The sequence below is a fragment of the Macrosteles quadrilineatus genome, unplaced genomic scaffold (assembly GCF_028750875.1).
Source record: "Macrosteles quadrilineatus isolate MER2022 unplaced genomic scaffold, UCM_ALF_1.0 Scaffold_1__1_contigs__length_201487025, whole genome shotgun sequence".
In the NCBI taxonomy this organism is placed as follows: domain Eukaryota; kingdom Metazoa; phylum Arthropoda; class Insecta; order Hemiptera; family Cicadellidae; genus Macrosteles; species Macrosteles quadrilineatus.
Genome location: NW_026542594.1, coordinates 24,567,390 through 24,589,822, shown reverse-complemented (window position 1 = coordinate 24,589,822; position 22,433 = coordinate 24,567,390). Strand labels below are relative to the sequence as shown.

Here is a 22,433-nt window from a genome sequence, read left to right as displayed (position 1 = left end):
TAAGAAAATTAATTTAATTCCGAAATGCTATCCTCATTGAATACAAATAATTAATTGGCAACCTTGATACAAATTTAATATGTTAACTTTTTGCCAATTGTAGAAACCTGATATCGAAACTTATAGAATATTTGGACGGAATTGAATACACACAATAAACTAAATAAAAGACTAAACTAGGCTAGCTATATTAAGCCAAATCAATTAAATTGCTAAAATGAGCTAATAGGCTAAATCATATTAGTTATAATATAATATAATAATATAAGCAAATACGAAGTCTATTACTCAACTTATTTTCCCGTAGAGGACGGGGAGAATTTCCCTCCCTCCCTCAACGACCCGCGGATCAGATCACAGGTTTCAAGCGACGCTATTATCTACCTGCCAGACCCCCGGGTCAGTTTGAATGATCCAAAACTACCCTCTGACCGCGGATCAATTCGAGCACACGCACATAAAAACAACAGTAAAGGTTGTAGTCATAAAACTTTTATTTTGTGTTTACTTATGGAAAATATTAATGCAAAACTAAAGCCCAAGGTAAAAGTCTGTTTAAAGGGCTGTTGTAAAACTAATAATTTTGTAACTGGAAACTTAGATAAGAGCATAGATGAAGTAATATAATTATATATTACTTCATCTATGATAAGAGTTTAGTACTAGGCCTACGAAAACATGAAAGTAACAATAACTTTATTATCACGTTGATCTCTTGCGAAATGCCACTGGCTTAGATAAGAAAAAGTAAACATAACCTTGAAATCTGAAAGTTTTCCCCAATTCAACTTTCCCAATTGAATCTTTAGATCACGCCCTTAGTTTTTGCACATTGTCTTCTTAAACAGATATATTTTAAGACAAAAGACTTTCGCAACCATCACTTTCCCTAGACCGTTGCCCTGAGGGACGTCCAAGTGAACAGGAAACTGAAGACATTTGAAAGAAACAGCAGCCATTAGTTAGTAGGAGGTCCATGGAGTAACTGCTAACAAAACTAAATGTTGCAGAGATACACGGAAACGTTCAAATACTATGATACTCTGTGTAGGACTTGACACAATGGTGTTCTCCAAGGTTGCATTCTTGGACCGGCGCCATTCTCTGTGACAATGTGTTTACCTACGTCACAAAGCGATCTCCAGAGCGGAACGGACTTGGTGTGCAGTACTGCGTTATCTTATGTTGAAACTGTTCTACGTAGTCATTTAGAAAATTGTTGTCATATGATGAATATAAATTTTAAAATTTGGGAAGTGCAATGGAGTGTCGAATACAAACCGAAACACCTGCAGTTGGTATAAACCATAATAGTGCTTTTGTTTAACAGTAAATTAAGCATGCTACCATTAAGACCGTGTATGCTCAATGATTTACAAAAAAAGGTGATCAAAACAATGCAATCTCAAAATGCAATCGTTTTACAAAATTGTTCCCTGGAAAGACTTCTAATTAAACACCAACAAATTGTTTATCTTATTTCAAACTCAATCATCTCCAGATTAGTTTTCAACCGCCATCAATCTTCTGTTATTCACTTGTCCGCATTTCGCTGTCTCCACGAGTTGCCAGCTGATTTATTGTAGTGGTAGTCATCAGCTGTTTATCCAGTCAATAACAACTGATTTGTGAGACAGCGCTGTTCAGGCTGTTGATTGTTGACATTTCATAACTGCTTAAAAACGTGACTCAACCATTGGTTACAACTACCATCCGTAGTTTGGGGATATTGATGTATGTTGTAGTTTTTATTTTACCAGTAACAATATGACGTGTAAAGTAAGTTATCGATTTTATCATTTTAGCAATCAAGCAATTCTAATTTGTACCGTATTCGTGCATTTTTAGTTGCCATATGTGAGTGTTTTCAGAAATATTTGAGGACTTGTGGTTTTAAGTCAAACATATAGACAACGTTGAATAATTGAACAATTAAAATCTTTAGTTGAATAATATAACCAGAATTAGTAAATATTTTACCAAATCTGGCCAAATAGTGATTTGCCCTTAAACATTACTGTTATTTATAAAACATAGACGCTCATTTGTTGTTGGGGAGCGTCTAATTTAATATTTAACCATCCTGAGGTTACTAACGATGTACAGAAAGTATTGAACAATATAATTTTAAATAATAACGTTAGAAATGTAAATATGTTCAAGTGTACTAAATTATTTCAATGATTTGTCAAAACAATAATAATTTACTTTCATTTCTATAGCTGATTTATGTCTTAGCAAACATCGATTTGATTAAATAAAAAGTGTGACATAAAAATATGTTATTAAATATTTTACATTTGCCTGTTCAAACATTAACTTTATTTAAAAAGTCAATTTTTCGTATTATTAAAAAAAACATTTTTTCACATTACAGATCTATGTGAAATTTATTCAATGGAGAATTGTCTGCACTTTTCCTTTCTCCTTGTTGAAATAGAATGCATATCTTAAAATGATTTTAATTATAATCTAATCAACATTCCTAATGGCACGTTGAGTCAGCACTAAACAATTTCACAACAAAGGTTCAGATCGCTCTATTCCAAATCTTAGAGCTATTCTAAGTTCAATGATGTTTTTTTGCGTTTTAGCTTTTATGTATTGCATAATTTTAATCAAAATGGCAAGACACTACAGTTTTTATAAGATAGAATCTAAGAAATACGGTCTTGTAATAAAGAAGAACGTTTCTCCAAATCACATGTAGACTACATTTTGCATCATGTTTATGTGATAGATTTGAATCAACGATGTAATGGTTTGAATTGACAACATTGTTTTTTATTGACACCATGTGATTATTATTAGTGTAAATTTTACGAATAACATTTATACAACTTATATTTTATTAAAATCATCGTAGATTGTTACATTGCATTGACTAGAGCTGTTTTTTTAATTTCCCCCCAATCGGTATCGTATTTGTATTATTAAAATGGTTTAATCTAAAACTTCAATCCCGAAACCCATCGAGTCGAGAGTTACGGATTAAGCCCCATCCTTCTTTTTGATTTTGCCTAAAACCCTTAAACTTAATCTTTGGAGCGATAGACTTGTTTGAATGTCCCAAGCTAGAGTTTACAAGCCTTTAGCGAGACATAACCGAGATCGGGCCACAAAATGGTCATTCTGTGATAAGAAGCTAATTGACAAGAGAGATAATGATAAGCGAAACAACTAGTTGCTTATCTCTAAATTGGTTGTCCTGATAAGCTAACTGATTCGCAATCATAGTTGAACGATCTAGACAGTCTATATTTGTAACGGGTACAATTTCTTAAGTAGTTTATTTGAATGTGTTTCCAATCTGTATTTAGTGGCATCATTTAAAGTGGTTACTTTTAAAAGGGCTAATCTACTGAAACAACATTCAAATGTAAAAAATGCTAACCATAATTTTTCAAACTGCAAAATACATTTTAACATGCTTTATTTACAACATTTGATTATATTCGAACTATCTTTTAAGTACAACTACCTTCATTAAGTCAAATAAAATGTTCTTGTTCTATAAACTATAGTACATTCCAGACATTGGCAATATGTTGTCGTTGAGGGACATACTCTAGCCCCAAACCTAAGGTCGTAATTAGGACCTAAACAACTTATATATAACTTCATAAACATTCCTCAAGGCATTGATTTGGTTAGAATGTTTAATATTATGTTTAACACACTTTTTTGTGAATTATCTAGGGCAGATAGATTTTGTTATTGTGTTTGTTTTGGTTTAATAAGTAGAGTCGTGGATAACTCTAATAGCAAGCAGGATTTATATTAAATATACATGCAACATTTCAAGTGATACAGATACAATCTGGCATAGCTCATACTCTTAGTACTACAGGTACCTACCTGACAAGAGCTATTCGAAAAGCAAATCGACAAGAGTTATGTACCAGGATATTTATTTTGGAAAAAGTATATTTAAAAAATGCAAGATCCTAATTTAACTAGCCATAAAAATTGAATGAAAAGTTTTAAAATTTATCCATACGGTTTGATAATACTTTTGTGTTACCAAACCGACACTATATTAGTATCGTTGACGATACTAATGTCAACGAAGTGATATAAATAAACAATCTGTTTATAAAAGAGAACCAATATAACTATCTGACTGTCTGGACCCTCTGACCTATGGCTGATAAATAACTACAACTGATGGTCTTTGTCGGGCAATCAATGGGAATCATGAATGGTTCTGACCGCAAAATTAGTGTGAGATAACTTGCTTACGACAGACTACGAGGCGGGGATCGATCTAACGCGGAATATATCTTTTAAACACATTCTGTGACAACAAATAAATAATGACCACGTAAGTTAACAATTGCCAGCAATCGAAAGTATTTTTAAACTTACAGCAGCACCACATTGTCATATTCAGCTAACTACACCTTAGCTTGTATTATAGTATAAAACATGTATTTTGTTTTCTTAATTATTTGCAAATCTACATGAATTAGGCTTACCAAATACAATTTAACTAACAAAACCAATCCAGAAGAGCTGAAGATTTAGTTGTACAAAGTTTAAAAAACTATCTCTAACTTAGTATTTTCTCAACACTATTAATTCTGAGGTTGCTTAATTGTTTTACAAATAATTTTTAAATGGTGAGGAAATTGACCTAGGTCGGCCTGGATTATTGAAAATACTCAATAAACGCAGCCAAAATTTGTCTCCAAATAAAAACATGGAAAACCCCGTTTTCAACGTACTTCTTATAGAACGCATGTTTTCCTTTTAATTTTCCACCATAAATCCTATCAAAAACAAACTTTCATCATTATTTGGAAATCTACAGAGCGTGACTGTTCCAATGACTCATAAATTAATCGTTCCAGTATAACTGTAGTTTAATTGTACTGTATACAGATTTTTTAAGCTGAGTTACTATGAGTAGATAGCTTGTACTTACCATGGATGTATAGCTCAACTAGGAAAGCGCAAATCGTAAAATCTGTCCTATAATGAAAGCGGAACACAAACTCACTCTAACGTCTCCAACATAAACTAGGCTACACATAAAAGAGGCTCCAGATTTTAGAATAGAATGAGGATTATACTTGCACAATTCAACGTCAAAGATACACCTAAACAACCTTTTCATTATTGTAAACAAAAAATTCAGTTTCCACAGTTGTCAGGAAGCCAATATAAGTTTAACATGTACATATATACAAAGTTAATTTGTAACCTATCAACTAGATACTTGAAAGGATTTGATAAATGAAAGGTCATGGTGAAATAAACCCATAAGTTGTCATAAGTTTTCGATAAACCCTCTTATAAGGACACGAACCTTGCTTGATTCAACGGTTTTAGTTCAACGGTTTTAGTTAATGTTAATCACATTTACGATGTTAAATATGCGCCAGTTTTTGCATTTGATTTGTATAATTGTTTGTTTACTTTTTACCACAGTTTTACCACAACTTTTAATTCTTGTTTAATTAATTTTCTTTGTTTTCTTTGGATAAAGCTACTAGTTTGGATTGCACCATACAGCTGATTGCAAATACGTAAAAAAAAAAATAATCTTCGTTAAAATAATCAATATGTACGATTGAGTTTAGCCTTTATAATCAAAGGTGGGTGTGGAACTGTTAACTAACTGTCTTTTCCGTATATTTTATGAACCACTTTATTCTCTTTTGTATTTTGGCCCCTTGCGATACACGGTCAGAGGAACGAGTTTTTAACATTTAAAAACTTATTAAGATAACCTTGGAAGCCCGAAATGCAGTGTACCATGGTATTGCAAGATATTGATGAAGACAAGAACACTCTCAGGCATACATAGAACAATTTTCCAAGGCGTCACTGGTGCCGGACCGGCGCGTTTTTGTAACGCATAGAGAATGAACATGCATAATATTAGATTTTATAAATACTATATGAAATATTAATAATTCTTTGACTTGCTGTTTCGTCATTTTCACGCTATACAGGGTGAGTTTCTACTAAGTGCGTTAATTTTTACCAGTTATTCTACTCACTAAAAGGAACAAAAAATGACAAACACAAATTTTCCATCCCCACTCGTTGCTGTAATGGCCGATTATGTGAATTTTTTAAATTACCTGTAGTAGCTTCACTAAAACGAGCATAGAAATTAGGCCAATACACGTACAGCATTATAATTTATACCAATGAAAAGAACGTTAAATTTCCTACAAAACCATTACAACACCTTTAACATAAAACCATATTTTCACCGTTGTATGTCTCACATAACATAAAAAAAGAAGTTTCAAAATTAATTCTCTACAACTTCAAAGTGGTTTTACAACGATACATACTAATGTGATGTTTTGTCAAATTACGTAAAAAACTTTCCCATTTCATGCCCTTTAAAATGATGTAACCCATAAGATTATTGCTGTATTAAAAGTTCGAAAAATTAGGTCAAAACCGCATCAAGGTCAGAGTTTTCGGAATCAAAACATTGAACCAAATGTAATACAGTATCTGTTAATTTCTTTGCTATCTTATAATCAGCTGACATCTGATCAGCTGGGTGTTAAACTTTGTTTACAAAACCAGCTGATTGCAATTGTTGGCTTGTAAACATTTAAATTATTAACTATTTCATTATTTTATAATTCTATGACAAAAATTCAAAATAAATTTGATAAAAATCTAGGTTAATACATTTGTACAAATAAACCAAATGAATCCTGTAAAGTCTGGTTTCCAGATTTTTAATCAAAGTAAGTGTTCAAAATGTCCACCATTTTTGCTCTAATACATGTGGTCATAAATATGGTCTTTTCCGAAAGTTTCTCACTGTTGCCTTTAATTTTAGCTCCTCTTGAAGAAGGTTGGAAGCTTAAGTCCGATTTCTTAGCTCATCTGCTGTTTGAACTAGTGTTCGGTAATTTTCCTGTTTGAGGTAACCTCAAGCGTAATAGTCCATTGGAGTCTGGTGACCGTGGTGGCCAAGCGGCCAAGCAATTGATCCGCCTCTTCCAATCCACATTGGGAGAGTATTTCCAATGTGAATTCGCACCCCATTATTGAAGTGGGGAGGTGAACCATATGCTTGCTAAACTATTCGCTTACGTACATCCAACGGGACGTCTTCAATGAGCCTTGGTAGAGTATCAGTAATGACGTTGAGATACTGACAGCAGTTTAATGAATATGGAAGATCAATGAAAGGGCCAACTAACTGGTTTTAGAGTAATCTATTCAACTTAAATCTGGTTTGGTTCCGACACTGGTGTATCACATGTGGGTTTTCTGTAGCATAGTGATGTCAATTATGGATGTTGTAAATACAATCCCGAGTAAACTTGGATTCGTCTGTCCACAAAATCGACTTGAGGAAGTCACGATGATCAAGTCAACTAACAGAGCGACATAACTGAAGTCTCTGTAGACAATCTCTTGGTTCAATTATCTGTACTCGTGTAAAATGGTAGGGATGCAATTTTTCCTTTCTCAATAGCTGAGAAATACCTAAGTCCCGAGAAACTGTCTTTGTTCTTGTCCGTGGATCGTCCTCAAACCACCCCAACACATCTGACACAGCTTCTCAAAAACATACACAATACACATCTTGTATCACGTTCCCAAAAGAATGATGTTTAGTGCCCATGGAAACTTGTATGGACACTGATGAATATTCGTTCATTTGAAAGTCACCTATTAGGAAACTGACGACTGTATTCACGTCAGATTACAGCTGAACAGAACCCGGAAAATAAAATAATATTAAGACACTTTGTTGGTGAACACCAACATAGCACTAAACAATTATAATATTTTCCAAGTATGTTCATGAAATAGTTAATAATTTAAATTTTTACAAGCCAACAATTGCAATCAGCTGGTTTTGTAAACAAAGTTTAACACCCAGCTGATCAGATGTCAGCTGATTATAAGATAGCAAAGAAATTAACAGATACTGTATTACATTTGGTTCAATGTTTTGATTCCGAAAACTCTGACCTTGATGCGGTTTTGACCTAATTTTTCGAACTTTTAATACAGCAATAATCTTATGGGTTACATCATTTTAAAGGGCATGAAATGGGAAAGTTTTTTACGTAATTTGACAAAACATCACATTAGTATGTATAGTTGTAAAACCACTGTGAAGTTGTAAAGAATTAATTTTGAAACTTCTTTTTTTGTGTTATGTGAGACATACAACGGTGAAAATATGGTTTTATGTTAAAGGTGTTGCAATGGTTTCGTAGGAAATTTAACGCTCTTTTTATTGGTATAAGTTATTATGCTGTACGTGTACTGGCTTAATTTCTATGCTCGTTTTAGTGAAGCTACTACAGGTAATTTTAAAAATTCACATAATCGGCCATTACAGCATAACGGGTGGGGATGGAAAATTTGTGTTTGTCAATTTTTGTTCCTTTTAGTGAGTAGAATAACTGGTAAAAATTAACGCACTTAGTAGAAACTCACCCTGTATATAATAATATGCAATTTAAGACGTACATACGGTACGTGTGTGACAAGAAGTTGTTCGTGCTTCGGCTGTCGGGACGCTATGTCTCAGAAGACAAAGTTACTAATTAAAAGCACGTTCGGACCGTATGAGCACGTGTTGATACGAGGACTGTCGTGAGTGTGACAGTAGCAGACAGACACACAGACACAGGAAATGTCGTCCGATGTATTTATAAACATAATAGGTGCGAGTGCACACCCTTGACAAAGACCGCAACTGTGAAGGCGAGTGAAAGAGAGAACAACAGTCCGGTGTTAATCATCGCTGGATTGTTTGTTTAACTTGTCGATCGTTTGATGGATTGTTATTTTCATAGAATTTACTAAACTATTGGAATTTAGAATAATATATTGATAGAATAATATACAATAAAAACAAGCATTTATTTTACAAAATATGTAAAATAAATGCTCGATAATTCTAATTTACGCAAATTATTATTTTTTTATAACTAAATTGATAAATCTGCTTGTTAATAAAATTGATTGACAGCTGCTGTATATAAAAGGTGGTCTCGTTCATATCCAACCACTGTATAACATTGGAAAATTGTTTTCACTACGCATTTGTGGCATGTGCTCATTCTCCTTTTTAAACAAGTTAATTACATTTCTTTGGTGAATTTTCATTGTTAGTGATGGACAGATTTATAATATTAAAGGACTGTCAATCCGGTTGCGAACATTTTTCATCTCTGACTGCAGAACAAAGCTTTAACGGCGTTTTGGAATTTGGATTATTTGCATATTATATTTTCAGTTCATGATTAACGTAGAACATAATGACAAAAACCAAGTATTGCCAGAAGAAAATAATGTTTAAAGTAGTCGAATGAAAACTGGAAAAACGAAAGAATGTCGACACATTGTCCGACCACCTAATACACTCTATACAAACTTTAAGCAACATGGTCTTAAATTTCGAGCTAAAGTTACAGCTTTTATGTTCTAGAATGTTTCCCGCTGGAAGACTAGATCATATTACATATCCCGCAACATCAAAAATAAATGAAAGGAAATGTCAGCAATAATCCTTTAACCCATCCTACACTGTTGGGACATAATGCATATTGAATCCGCAAAACACTATTGTTATATGTGTGGCACGTTCAGAAGGAAAAACAAAATAAGATAACAAAGCAGAAATCCGATCCAACGCTGCAAACAATCGAAATCGAAGACGACGTGGTCAATGCAGGCAGTTCTGGGAATGATTTACCAGCTCTCGGCGGAGTTGGTGTTGGTGACATTAGATCCTGTATGTATGATATATTGGTGGAGGGGGGAAGGGACATTCCTAGCAAGGACTCGAGGCTCCTGGCGACCTTGTTACAATGTCCTTGCTCCTTAGTCCTGCCGATCCTTCTGCCAACTGTTACGCCACACTTTCAAACTGTTAGCGCCAAATTACAACGAATATTTACATCAATAAAAACTCGTTTTCCATAATCAGCCGTGTCCCTATCTCAAATTATCATATCTCGATTGATGAAATAGTATAAACAATATAATTCGTCACGTATAAGCGTAGAGGCGTCCTTGCGAGTCTACAGCAAGGAAGATCTCGACAAGTATGACGGATAAACTCTAGGTATTCACATTTTTTTCTGTTTTCTATATTTTAAAGTTTTATGATTATTAATAGGATCTTAGTCATGAATTGTTAAATTGTAGTATATCCACATTTCCCAAAATTAATACATGTTTCTCAATTATACGTAAGGTGTCTTAGTTTCAGTTAAACCTAGATATGTGACATAAAATATATTTTTTTTTAATTGGATAAATATATCATATAATCATTATACCATGTATCACTTATCATACTTCATATCATATATTATATAATGTATCATCATATCATCCATTAATTAATTTGTCAATTTTACCTTTGTACTCTTGGTGCACTTATTTCCCATTTCATTCCTTCCATTCAACAAAATGTAAAAAACATTTATTATAATATTTGTAATAATGCCAAACATTGTAAATATTTAATCTTAATGTATTTTATTTTAGCAGTTTTTTTAATTTTTTTTTTTTAAGGAGTTCAATAACCCCGAAAGGAATACTGTTCTGTACAGTATGTTGCGTGACGAAACATAAAATTGTCAGATGCAACAATGTCAACAATACTTTGTAGTGGTGCGCGTGTCACAAATATAAACCATGCAGCTGCTTAGTTTATATTACTGGGAACACTTCACTGCACGCTCTCAAGACTAAACAATCCATTTCGGTCCAGAGAAATACTTCGAAGAAATATTACATGTGACATTTACAGTTTCAGATTTTGAGCTAGAAATGCCTGAACAGAGCTGTAAATACTTGTTGTTGCCGTGTACAGTTTGCTTCCTAAAGTTAACAGTTTCTGAAAAGCCTGTAAGTTAATAAAACATGATTTTACTCGAAACAGGTTGAAGTTAAGTAAGGCATACTTTACTCCCAATTAAGTTGACAACACTAAGTATAAGCTAGTTTTTCTCAAACAAATCAACTAGCATATAGAGCAATTGAACATAAATTACTATCTTGAGAACTTTTTGAACTTTTGAAATGAAACATTATATGTAGCAGATTACTTTCACTGTAACAACTGGTCGAAAAGCGATTAAGACGAAAGTTGGTCTAAGAAGCTTATGCAGGAAAAGCTTTCAAAAGCAAAAGGTTTGGCGAGTTATACTAACATCATCCGTCGTAATAACAAAATAAGTGATTCCCTCATTCGTAGATCCTTTGCTTGCATCACAATCTCTAAACCGCGACACGCGATAACGTCTAAACAACATGTTATCGACAACAGTGTAGCGATAACAATATTATCGATAAGCACATATATTTACATAACGTTTGGATAATTGCATTCTCCAGCAGTGAGCTAAGCAATCTTTATCTCATCATGCTTTATCTTGGGCGTTGAATAATGTCCAAGGGCATCAAACAAACAATAATGACTGAAACCAATATTTCAGAAAAGTGTCATAATGTCCGAAACTAAAGAGATTAATGTCTAAGTCTGTGCAAAAACCTAAATCAAATAGTGAGCAAAAAATACAATAATCTGAATCCAAATTATAAATCCAAGTACAGTAGTGTATTCGTATCAAAACCAAAAGTATAGAAAACTGAAGAACAGCTTATTTTACAATAGGCTACAACTACAAGTTGTATATTTTTTAAGTTTAAACTTTATTTGAAATTTACCTATAAATTAAAACTTTCTTTTTCCAAATCAGCTAAATTTATCATAAAATATGCTGTGTTTACTCACTGCTTTTAAATTATCAGCTGTTGTAAAATAGTAGTTTACGCAACGATTGCGTTAAGCGAGTCTTTACGACACGAGTAGAAAATTTAAGGCACGAGCCTTGGCGAGTGCCTTAAAAACTTCTACGAGTGTCGTAAAGACTATTAACGCGAGTTGCGTACACTACTTTACCTACGACAGTTTTTTAATTACTATCAATCTGGATTTAATTACTAACAATCACTAATGATAACTTTTTAGAGAGGTTATGTTTTCGTGTATTGTCATTGCCACTGAAAGTGATGCAACGACTTGTTGTATAATCAGCTGATTTCCTGTAATTACGTGTTTGTTAAACTTCGTTAAATATTACATTGCTAGCAGCATTCTTACCATAAATAATATTGTATCAGGTACAATTCGGCAAATATTTCATTTATTTTTGGACTTCCACCAACTTAATTAAGAATACGCGAGTATCAACATGAACAAGTCGGATCAACAATTAAATTGGTCAACTGATCAGCTGATCAGCTGATTAGTTGACGTTTGAAGCATTACAGTTTTAATTCTTTTCTCTCAAAACTTGAACCTCATTGGTCCATTACCTGTGTGGATATGAGAAAACTATGCGGATATGAAATGAAACTATGCGGATATGAAAGTAAACAGCTGTAAAGTGAAACTTTTCAATTCTAAGAACTGGACTGAAATGGCTACTTTAAAAAACGGTCGTAGGTAAATGTTATTTATTTAATAGCATGCTTGTTAGTAATGAAAACACATGTTTTTATTTTATTTTAAAGATAATGTAAACAAAATCAGTTAGTTGTGTCATAGACTGAGTATGTTTTATCTATGGTTGTGTGTTGTCTTTTGATCAAAGGCGATACTGTTAGAATCGCGTGTGGGAGTCCCGACCACCGGTCGTAAATTCAGGGACCATATTTATATAATCTAAATTAAACTAACCTAGCCAAACATCTATTAGCGGATTAGGACCAGAGGTGGCCGGTTCTTCGTTTCCCTAAAATAAAAATGCAATAATATAGATAACATAGATACTGCCCTATTCATAATTAGGATTTGAATAAATGGTCGTCCTGACTCAAGATGCATGGAGTAGGTGGGCCAGACAGAGCGCGCCCCTCTTCCCCCCTCGCCCATCGGACTGAGGCAGTGACGTCACTGCAGTCCTCGAACCGCTACTCACAGCCCGTACACAACACTTTTAGATGTTATATTGTATGTATGTACTACGCAATTGTTAAAATTGGTTTTGCTTGGTTTTCAATATATTAATAGGTTATTCCTTATTATATTACTACTAAAATATTAGAGCAATTGTTAATTAAATTGATGTCCATTTCTGCAATTGTTGTTATATCACTAAGGATCTACTCTGATCCAGTAAATAGCATCTAATTTTATGATGTATATATTTTTAGGATAGCCTACTTAACTGGTTCATGAATTTATTAGTAACTTAATTAGATACCCTTAAGATTTTTCAAATTATTAATAAAATCAAACAAACATTTTTCACCATACAGATATACCAAATAAAAGTAGCTTTTGGTAATGTACAATCATCATTAGATTAGTGTAATTAGGAATGGAGATTTAAATTTGTATGAATGAAAAACACATTTTAAATAAAAACACTTTATTTACTAAGTGTATCTCTCACCATTGGACATGCAATCAGATATAAACACATTGCGTTATTAGAGTTCTTGAAATCTTTTACTTACTCTTAAATTTAGTGCTGACGATGACGTTTCTTTGTTGATTATTTTTTTATTTTTCGTTGCCGTTCATTTGTTTTTGCCTGTTTAAAAAACTTCAATATCATTAGACTCTACTATTTTTCTTTGAGCAAATAGCTCAAGAGGTAAACAATTAACTAAATAACAACTAACTAACTAACTAATTAGGCGTGGCTTAATGTCTTAACTTTCTTCACAGGGTCATTTATTCATATCAAAGCATTTTAAATATTTAATTTTCAATTTTAAAAATTCCTTTTCCAAACTCTCAATTTTCATTTAGCCTACAATACGGTGTTTTATTCTTACAGCACAGCTTGCAAAATGTTTTTGTTTCCCCGGTAAAGTTTTCTGAATTTTCGTTTTGTAGAACATTCCTCCGCATCACTGCGATAATACTGTGTTCAGTAGACACAAGTTTCATTCAGGGCTCACGAATGTTTAACATTCCCCAAACCCAATAATCATAAAATTAATTCCTTAAAACATCTTCAAAATAAACAAATATAAAAATGTTTGAAATCGAAAAATCGTTTCTTTTGCACCTTTTAATAAAGACAAAGTGTATATTTTTGCGAATAAAATATGACTCTTATGTCGGATTGAGTTTTAGTCTTAAAATAGGTAACTTTCATTATATATAGCTAGAGCAAACCGCATACCTAGCATTTTTTTTTATCTCAGTAAAGTTTTCAGAAAGTAAACTCGTATAAAAATACCGAACAAACGTGCACCTTACATAAAAGAGAAAATCCTCTTAACACGAAAATAATAAAGTCTAAAATGAAATATATGTATATACATACGTAATTAATACTTTTTCTTTAAAAGTACCTGTGAACCAAGCTCTCCTCGGGGAAAATCATTAGTATTCTCTGAGCGTATTCTTTGGTCAATGCCATTTATCCAAACAGATTTTTGTGGTCTATTTAATTCCTGTAAAATAGTAATACAGTATTGCAGTTGACTTTTATTTGTAAGCAACATTTATGATTCTCATATAAAATATTATATAATTGGTTGTTGTTTTTTTGTATCAACAAACCCAAATAAGTTTAACACTAAATAGAAAAAGAATAAATTAAAAATGAAAAAGGATGGCGTTTCATTTATAACTAACACCAAAAAGCAGTTGAAGTAACTTTTAAACAGGCAACTTTTTTACCTAGTGCTAAAACATATATTTTATTAACTAACCTGAAAAAGGGGAGTGTTATATCTTATTCAAAAAATATTCTAAAGTGTAATTATTATTCCAACTGAATCGGTAGACGCCCGCATTTCATCGCTTTCTATGCAACATACAGGCCTGATTGGTTATTTACTATTGTCAAACTGTCCACAATTCATGTTAGTTCAAAATCATAAAAATCATTATTTAGTACACAAAGATATTTGTGTCATAACGGGAAATACCTCCTCCAAACCAGCTTAAATCGTGTCTGAAAAAGTAAGGTTTGTGCGTTTTTAGCATGTATCTAGCGGCGAGGCAGCCGCGGCCGGGACTGCAGTGACGTCATCGCGCGCAGTCCGCTCTGTCTGGCCCACCTCTTTTACTCCCTGACTAAACCAGCTGGTCAGTGAAAAGCTACTCAGGTTACCTTACTGCATTCTACCTTTGTCTATCAATACGACATTACATCCCCATGTTAAATTTGTAGCCATATTTTTTATCAAAATTGTTGTAGTTGATGTGAGCCACCGACAGATTGCGCATATCTAAATTACCAAATTCTGCCGAATACGCCAACTTTTTTACCAAGTCAACCTTAGGGAATGACTTATGGTGAGCTATAGCAACTAGGAAATGACTTATGGTGAGCTATAGCAACTGTTATGACCCATCATCCTGGTCAGCAAAAAAGGGTATAAAATAGAATTGACACTAGAGCATTCTGTGTTTGGCTCACAGAACTATGTTCTAAAAAAAAAAAAATTGGCTACAGTAGGTCCATATAGATGGGATGTCAGTATCCAATAGTCAATGATTCTACAATCATCACGCATTCATTCATCGGAAAATACACCCATAAAGTGTGGCGTTGTCTTAATAAAGTGATTAAGGGAAATTACGGCGTGTTCTCAGTGGTGTTCTATTGGATACTGATCACTTGCAGGAAGGCGCGCAATTATCATAACGAATGAAGTTCACTGGACTGTGCACGGATATTATAACATCATAGCCTCTCTTAGAACGTATATATTTTAGTACGTTCTTTTAGATAACAATAGAGTCACAGTTTGTTTACGAACACTGTCATTAATCGGAGTAGTAGCCTAATCTTTAACATTTTTATTATTAAAATGGAGTTTGATTCAAACTAATCACCGTACCAATTTTGGTTCTCTTTTGATTGCTTTAATAAAAAGCTAACAACGGAGAATTTTACATTATTTTTATAATTCTAATTATCGGTTTCACAATAGAAATACCGGTGAAATGAATCAATGTCAAAGTGGTTTCCTGGAGTTGTTCTAAAGCTATAAAAGATTCATGTCAGTTAGCGGCGGTCAGTTTCTAGGAACTGGAGAATTGTCTTTTTGTCGGCGATCGTGACAATGCGACAAAGAGATGTTGCAATTGTCGCTGACGACTCAGTGGGTGTGACACGCCGGTAGACTTTCTGCTTGTGATAAAAGTCAGGTTTAAGAAAAAAGATACAGTACCTTCGCAAATTTTGTTTAGGTTACAAACATATGTTTTTAATTCATGGCAAATAGAAATTAGCTTAGTCTGCAAGTTTGCTGCGGCGGGGGTATACCCTCTTCAGGAATAATCTTACTTATGAATTGCCATTCATCACATTAATCCACCAGATGTCCACAGTTTGATTCGTAGTCTCTCATTTTGTAGGTCACTATAAATCAAGTCGTAAGTAATTTGACAATAATTTATCGCTTGCTCTTGATCTAAATTTTGAATCTAGACCAAAACGATTCCATAATAGCTTCTTGAATAAACATCGAATGCTAATAGGAGTTGCACAATTTGATGACACGGTTTGTTATTGAACCGTTATTTTGGATGGATTCGATAGTTTTAGCGAATTTCCCATATAGGGAATAAGCTATTACCGTAGGTCTCATGGTAAGACCTAGACCCGGGACCGATTTACTTTTTCGTTTTGAGGTCCCCAGAGGCCAAAAACACCATCCGTTCAAATTCAGATATATATATATATATATATGTGTGTGTGTGTGTGTGTCCGTTAGCGCGATAACTCGAGCAAAATTGATCCGATTTTGATGAAATTTGGTACAAACGTGTAAACCTACATTCATTCGAACGAGTTCGCAAACCAGCACAATCGGACCATGGGATCAGGGGTTTATGGGGGGTTTTATGGGGTAAAAATGGGGTTTTCTCATTTTTGACCCTAAAAACTTTAAATTTCTAAATTTCTCTCTAGACCATTTTGAAGAGCTTAAAAACAAATAATTTAGTATATTGAAGTGTTTTTGAATGTTCATTGACTACGGAGAAAATTAAAAAAATTGTAAATTTAAAATTCCCATGTTATTCTTATGGAGAATAAATAAACTGTTCTTGTTTGCTTGTTTATGGATATATTTTAATCAAATTTGGCAATTTGGTTTATTTCATACTAAGCTATCAATATTTTAATTGAAAAAAAAAACACACCTCAACATCTTCCCCGTAGCAGCAAACCTAACTACTCACTAAAATTAATGTTATAGGAAATAAATCTGAAAATTTAAAGGGAATATTTTAGTAGAAATCAAGCTAGGTAAATGGAAATTCGCTTAGTATGCAGGTTTGCTGCGACGGAGGTATTTATTTCTCTAGTAGAATTGTTTTAGTATTCATGCTATAATTATAATTGTAGTTGCAATGTTAATAAATTGAAATACTTCAAAGTACGTTATCTAAGATGCTTAAAGTTAAAATTAAAAATGCAAACAGTATCATGATATAACATTGGTTTGGATTAGACAACCTTTTCCAAATCCAATTGTAAAAATATTTATTATTACTGAATCATTTATTCGAACAAACAACAAACCTGAGAAGATAGCATTTGTCAGATCCTTAAACTGTATAATTCTTGCGCATAGCTATAGAATTGACCATTGGATACTGAAGTAGACATCCCATCTACAGTAGCCTATGAACCAAATGTAGCCAATTCTTTGTTAAAAAACCCTAGTTGTGGGAGCCAGTCACAGAATGCGCTAGTGACTAAAACTCTATTTTCCACCTTATTTTTTTGTTCCTGGCCAAGTTGATGGGTCATTAAGGCTAGGCGCACACGAGCGATTATTTTGAGGCGACTATTTCATCGGCCAATCTGTGCATCATGTAATTGAATGGAAGCGCGCACACAGGCGATCGAGAATTGCGCCGATTTTAAAATCTGGGTTTTGCCACAGATTCGTAGGCGAGGCGATTGTCGCCCGAAAATCTGTAACGTACAGGTTGTTATCAGTCCGCGCACACGGTCGACTAAAAAATCGGCCAGTCGCTTGTTGTTCTCCTCAGGAGTGGTGTGAGTTGTGTTGTTTTCTTTGCTGAAAAGGCCACAGCTGTTATTTTAAGAACTTAAACTTTCAACAGACATTAAACAGTAATTAAAGAACTTTTTACTGTCATCACGTAAAGTGTATAGTTTATAAAACTGTCGATTTTAAAGTCTCTGACTTACTATCGGTTGAACCCAATATTTAAGTTGTCTTCTTTTTTTCTTTGGTCTAATTAGAAGAGCACAAACACAGGTTAATTCAACAAAGTTCATTTTAGGATAGCTTAAACGCACTCAAAAAAATCAATTTCTCGACTAAAAAATCGCCACGTGTGCGCCTAGACATAAATCAAGGGCGATTTATTTTTGGCCGATTTTTTAATCGGCCGATCGAAAAATCGACCGTGTGCGCTAGGCCTAACAGTTGCTATAGCTCAAAATAAGCCATTTCATTAGTTTGAATTGGTAAAAAGATTGTGTATACGAAACCAGTAATTTAGATCAGCACAATCTGTCGGTGGCTCACACCAACTACGACGTTTTTGGTAAAAAAAACTAGCTACAAATTTAACATGGTGATGGAATGTCTAGGCTACAATCACCATGGACTATAGGTACAATTCTCGACCATAGTTATCACCCCTGCTAACAATACTGCTGATGTCATCAACACAAGTATAGCTGCTTGTCAGCTCAGCTGGTAAGTTACAAGCGGCGCTACAAGACAGATTCCCAGCAACAGTAGCTGGTCTGTAATGTTGTGCAACATCTTGCAGTATCCGGTAAGAAATTGCGGTGACGTCAAGGTGCAGTGAAGGAGTTAATAGCGATGTCAAGATTCTTCAAGCAGATATTTCACATCGATAACTACTGTATAGCATTCCTTTGATGGAAACCGTTTTAATGTAGTCAATAATGAACATTTCCTGCATAAAAAAAAAAACTTTTATTTGATAGCTGGCTTAAATTCGAGGCTATGTTCCTTTATATATTCTTTCAACACCCGAAGACTAAGTATGACGAGAGTTGCTGAAGTCTAGTTGTGTGCGTCGTCAACCACAAAAGCTAGATAGATGCAATTTTTGTATTTTGACCCAACAAAACCCCTTTCAGTTTGATAGCTGGCCTTGAAAATTAGGGCCTTGTATTCTGTCAACACCCGAAGACAAAATTTGAGAATAGTTGCTGATGTTGCTGAATAGTTGCTGATAATGAAGTGTCTATTGAATCAAACTAATACCCCCGCCGCAGCAAACCTGCAGACTAAGCGAATTTCCATTTGACTGATTGGATTTACACTGAAATGTCTACTTAAAAATATAACATTTATTCCCGATTTAAATAGAATTAGTTTAACAAGTACTTAGGTTTGCTGCATCAGGGAGGGTAAAATTGTTTTTTTTTGTAAAATGTTAATAGTTAGTAAGAAATAAAAACATTTTCCAAATTTGATCAAAATATGTTCATAAACAAGCAAACTACAACAGTTTACTTATTCTCCATAAGAATTACATGGGAATTTTAAATTTACAATTTTTTGAAATTTTCTCCGTAACCGTAAGGCGCATAATAACGCTTCAATATACTAAATTATTTGTTTTTTTAAGCTCTACAAAATGGTTTGGAAATAAATTGCAAAATTTTAAGTTTTTTGGGTCAAAAATGGGAAAAACCTATTTTTACCCCATAAAACCCCCCGTAAACACCCGTTCCCATGGTCCGATCATGCTGGATCGCGAACTCGTTCGAATAAACGTAGGTTTACACGTTTGTACCAAATTTCATCAAAATCGGATCATTTTTGCTTGAGTTATCGTGCTGACGGACACATATATATATATATATATATATAAATATATAAATATATAAATATATATATATATATGAATTTGAACGGATGGTGTTTTTGTGGCCTCTAGGGACCTCAAAACGAAAAAAAAATCGGTCCCGCGTCCAGGTCTTACCATGAGTACTACGGTAATAGCTTATTCCCTATATGGGAAATTCGCTAAAAAGCACAGAGACTAAGTATTTTTCTTCTCATGATCTATCTAAATTATACAAATTGGTTTGTACTGAAGATAGATTGTGAGGGATTAGTCCAAATGTAACTCTTATTGAACAGTAACTAAGTTCAACATTGAACCAATACAATCTCTAAGCTGAAACATAGCGATAAAAAATATTGAACTCAGGTACCCCAAGTAGTATCCAATAACACCGTTATTCTAGTTCGTATAGAAGCCACTTTTGTCCTGGTTATTTCAAGCTTCACTTCTCGTGAACTCTGATGAAAGAAACTATTTTTCCCATCTTTCTCACTCGAGATCACATTGTGTACAGTCTTTGTACGATCAGTCTCGGCTCATTGTAGACCAATCACGTCGTTGTAACGACAGCGGTTCAACGACCAACGTCCAACCACGACACGATTACGCATTCCAGACAAGATCATCCTACAAAAACGTTAACGATAATCCAGATAAGGATCTTGATACGGTACAAAAAAAAAGAACAACGCCAAAGAGAACAAAATCAATACGATTTTATATACAGATTAGTATTACTGTAGTTTGCTCTTTGAACCGACTGTACAGTATTCCATTTATTACAATACAGTAATTGCTTCAATTTGTAGTCATACCAGCATTCCAGCTTTGGTAATTCCCAAAATTACATTGAATTTCTCTGCATTAAACAAGTTTAATCTAACAAGTTAGTCAACTTTAATTTAAGTTCAATTTTTACACTTGACTTAAATCGTCTGAAATCTTCTCTAGAAAGACTATAAAACGTATTTGTGCACTGGAAGGATCGGCGCATACTATACGGTAATCGACGCATACCGGAGGGTTGTAATCTTTTGAACTAGTTTAAATAAACATTTATTTTTTTGCAATACAATATTGCTTTTGCAGACTTCTAAAGAAATGGTAAACAGGTACATGTGCTAAGCTAAGCATTAATCAAATCCTTATCTCCCGAGCCTTCCTTTCATAATTATGTTTATGAATACATGCAACTCTAACAAGGTATAGGATTGAAACGTAAAACATAGAATGTTCCAAAGTATGTAGTCTTGACCTTGAACTGTTGAACCGCGCCGTGTGGACACTGGACAGACGAATACGAGGGGGGGGCAGCTACAGCGTGACACATCACCCCCCCACCACGCCTACACGTGGACAGCGTCACGCAAGGCCACTCATCCCTGCTACATCTACATTAGGCCAACAGCTGATTATCGTGATGCAACTGCCAATTTATCTGATTGTCGATAACTAACTGGACCGTTATGCTGCAACTCTGTGTTGTCACGACTAAGATAAGAATCGCTGTAAGAAGAATGTTTTCAGGCCTAGCTGATGTCGTGGTTTACAAATTGTCCATTACATAGGTACCCTTTTGATTGGAATTGGAAATAATGACAGTTCAAAACTCTAATTTTGTGTGATACAGTATTGATTTCTTTTAGATTAGAAATTTTTTTCGTACGAAATATATCAAACATGCCAATCACACCAGCTGATTATAATTTGCAATGAGTAAACGAAAACAAACCTCTCTTAGAACTTGAGTACTGAGTAGTGATTGTTAAATCGTTTTGTCGGTGGGAAACAAAGTGGAAACTTCACTACCAACCAAACAATTTTAGGGGTTCACAGACTTCTTTAATTTAAAAGGGGTTGTGTTCTCTATTACAAAATGCCACTGATATTGCAAATAAAAACAAAAACAACAACAAAAAACAGGTGATTAAAATACTTCTTTTTCTTCACAGAGACCTGCGGCCATCCAACCTAGACAAGGGCCAGGAGGCTTGCCGCCTGAGGTTCTATGAGCTGTACGCCTGGGGAGGACCCTTGCTGATTGCAGGCGTAGCTGCTGTGTGCGACCACCTACCTGAAGACTCATACCCCAACCTGCTCAAGCCTAGGTTTGGAGAGAAGCGCTGTTGGTTCTATGGTAGGTAACTTGGTGTTCAGAGTAAACTGTTGGTAGGGAAATGATAAAATAGTAAAATACCCCCGCCGCAGCAAACCTGCAGACTAAGCGAATTTCCATATTTGCCTGATTGGATTTACACTCAAATGTCTCCTTAAAAATATCTCATTTATTCCCTATTTAAATAACATTAGTTTAACGAGTACTTAGGTTTGCTACGACAGGGAGGGTAAAAAGGTGTTTTTTGTAAAATGTTAGTAGTTTAGTATGAAATGAATGCATTTTCCAAATTTGATCAAAATATGATCATAAACAAGCAAACTACAACAGTTTACTTATTCTCCATAAATAACATGGGAATTAAAAATTTACAGTTTTTTGGAATTTTCTCCGTAACCATTAGGCGCATTTAACGCTTCAATATACTAAACTAGCTGGCCCGACAGACGTCGTCCTGTCCTAATGTGGTTTTATGTCAAATGCTCGTTCATTTTCAAGATGAGCTCA

The 22,433-nt window shown here is 34.1% G+C and overlaps 1 protein-coding gene across 1 annotated transcript in view; it reads left to right on the top strand.

The window, feature by feature from the left end:
• Nucleotides 1-22,433, top strand: part of LOC129005171 (probable G-protein coupled receptor Mth-like 1) — a 99,198-nt gene that overhangs the window by 70,579 nt on the left and 6,186 nt on the right. Inside the window, exon 3 of the mRNA XM_054433994.1 lies at nt 21,763-21,947. Within this exon, the coding sequence (XP_054289969.1) occupies nt 21,763-21,947 (185 nt within the window). The remainder of the gene's footprint in view (nt 1-21,762; nt 21,948-22,433) is intronic.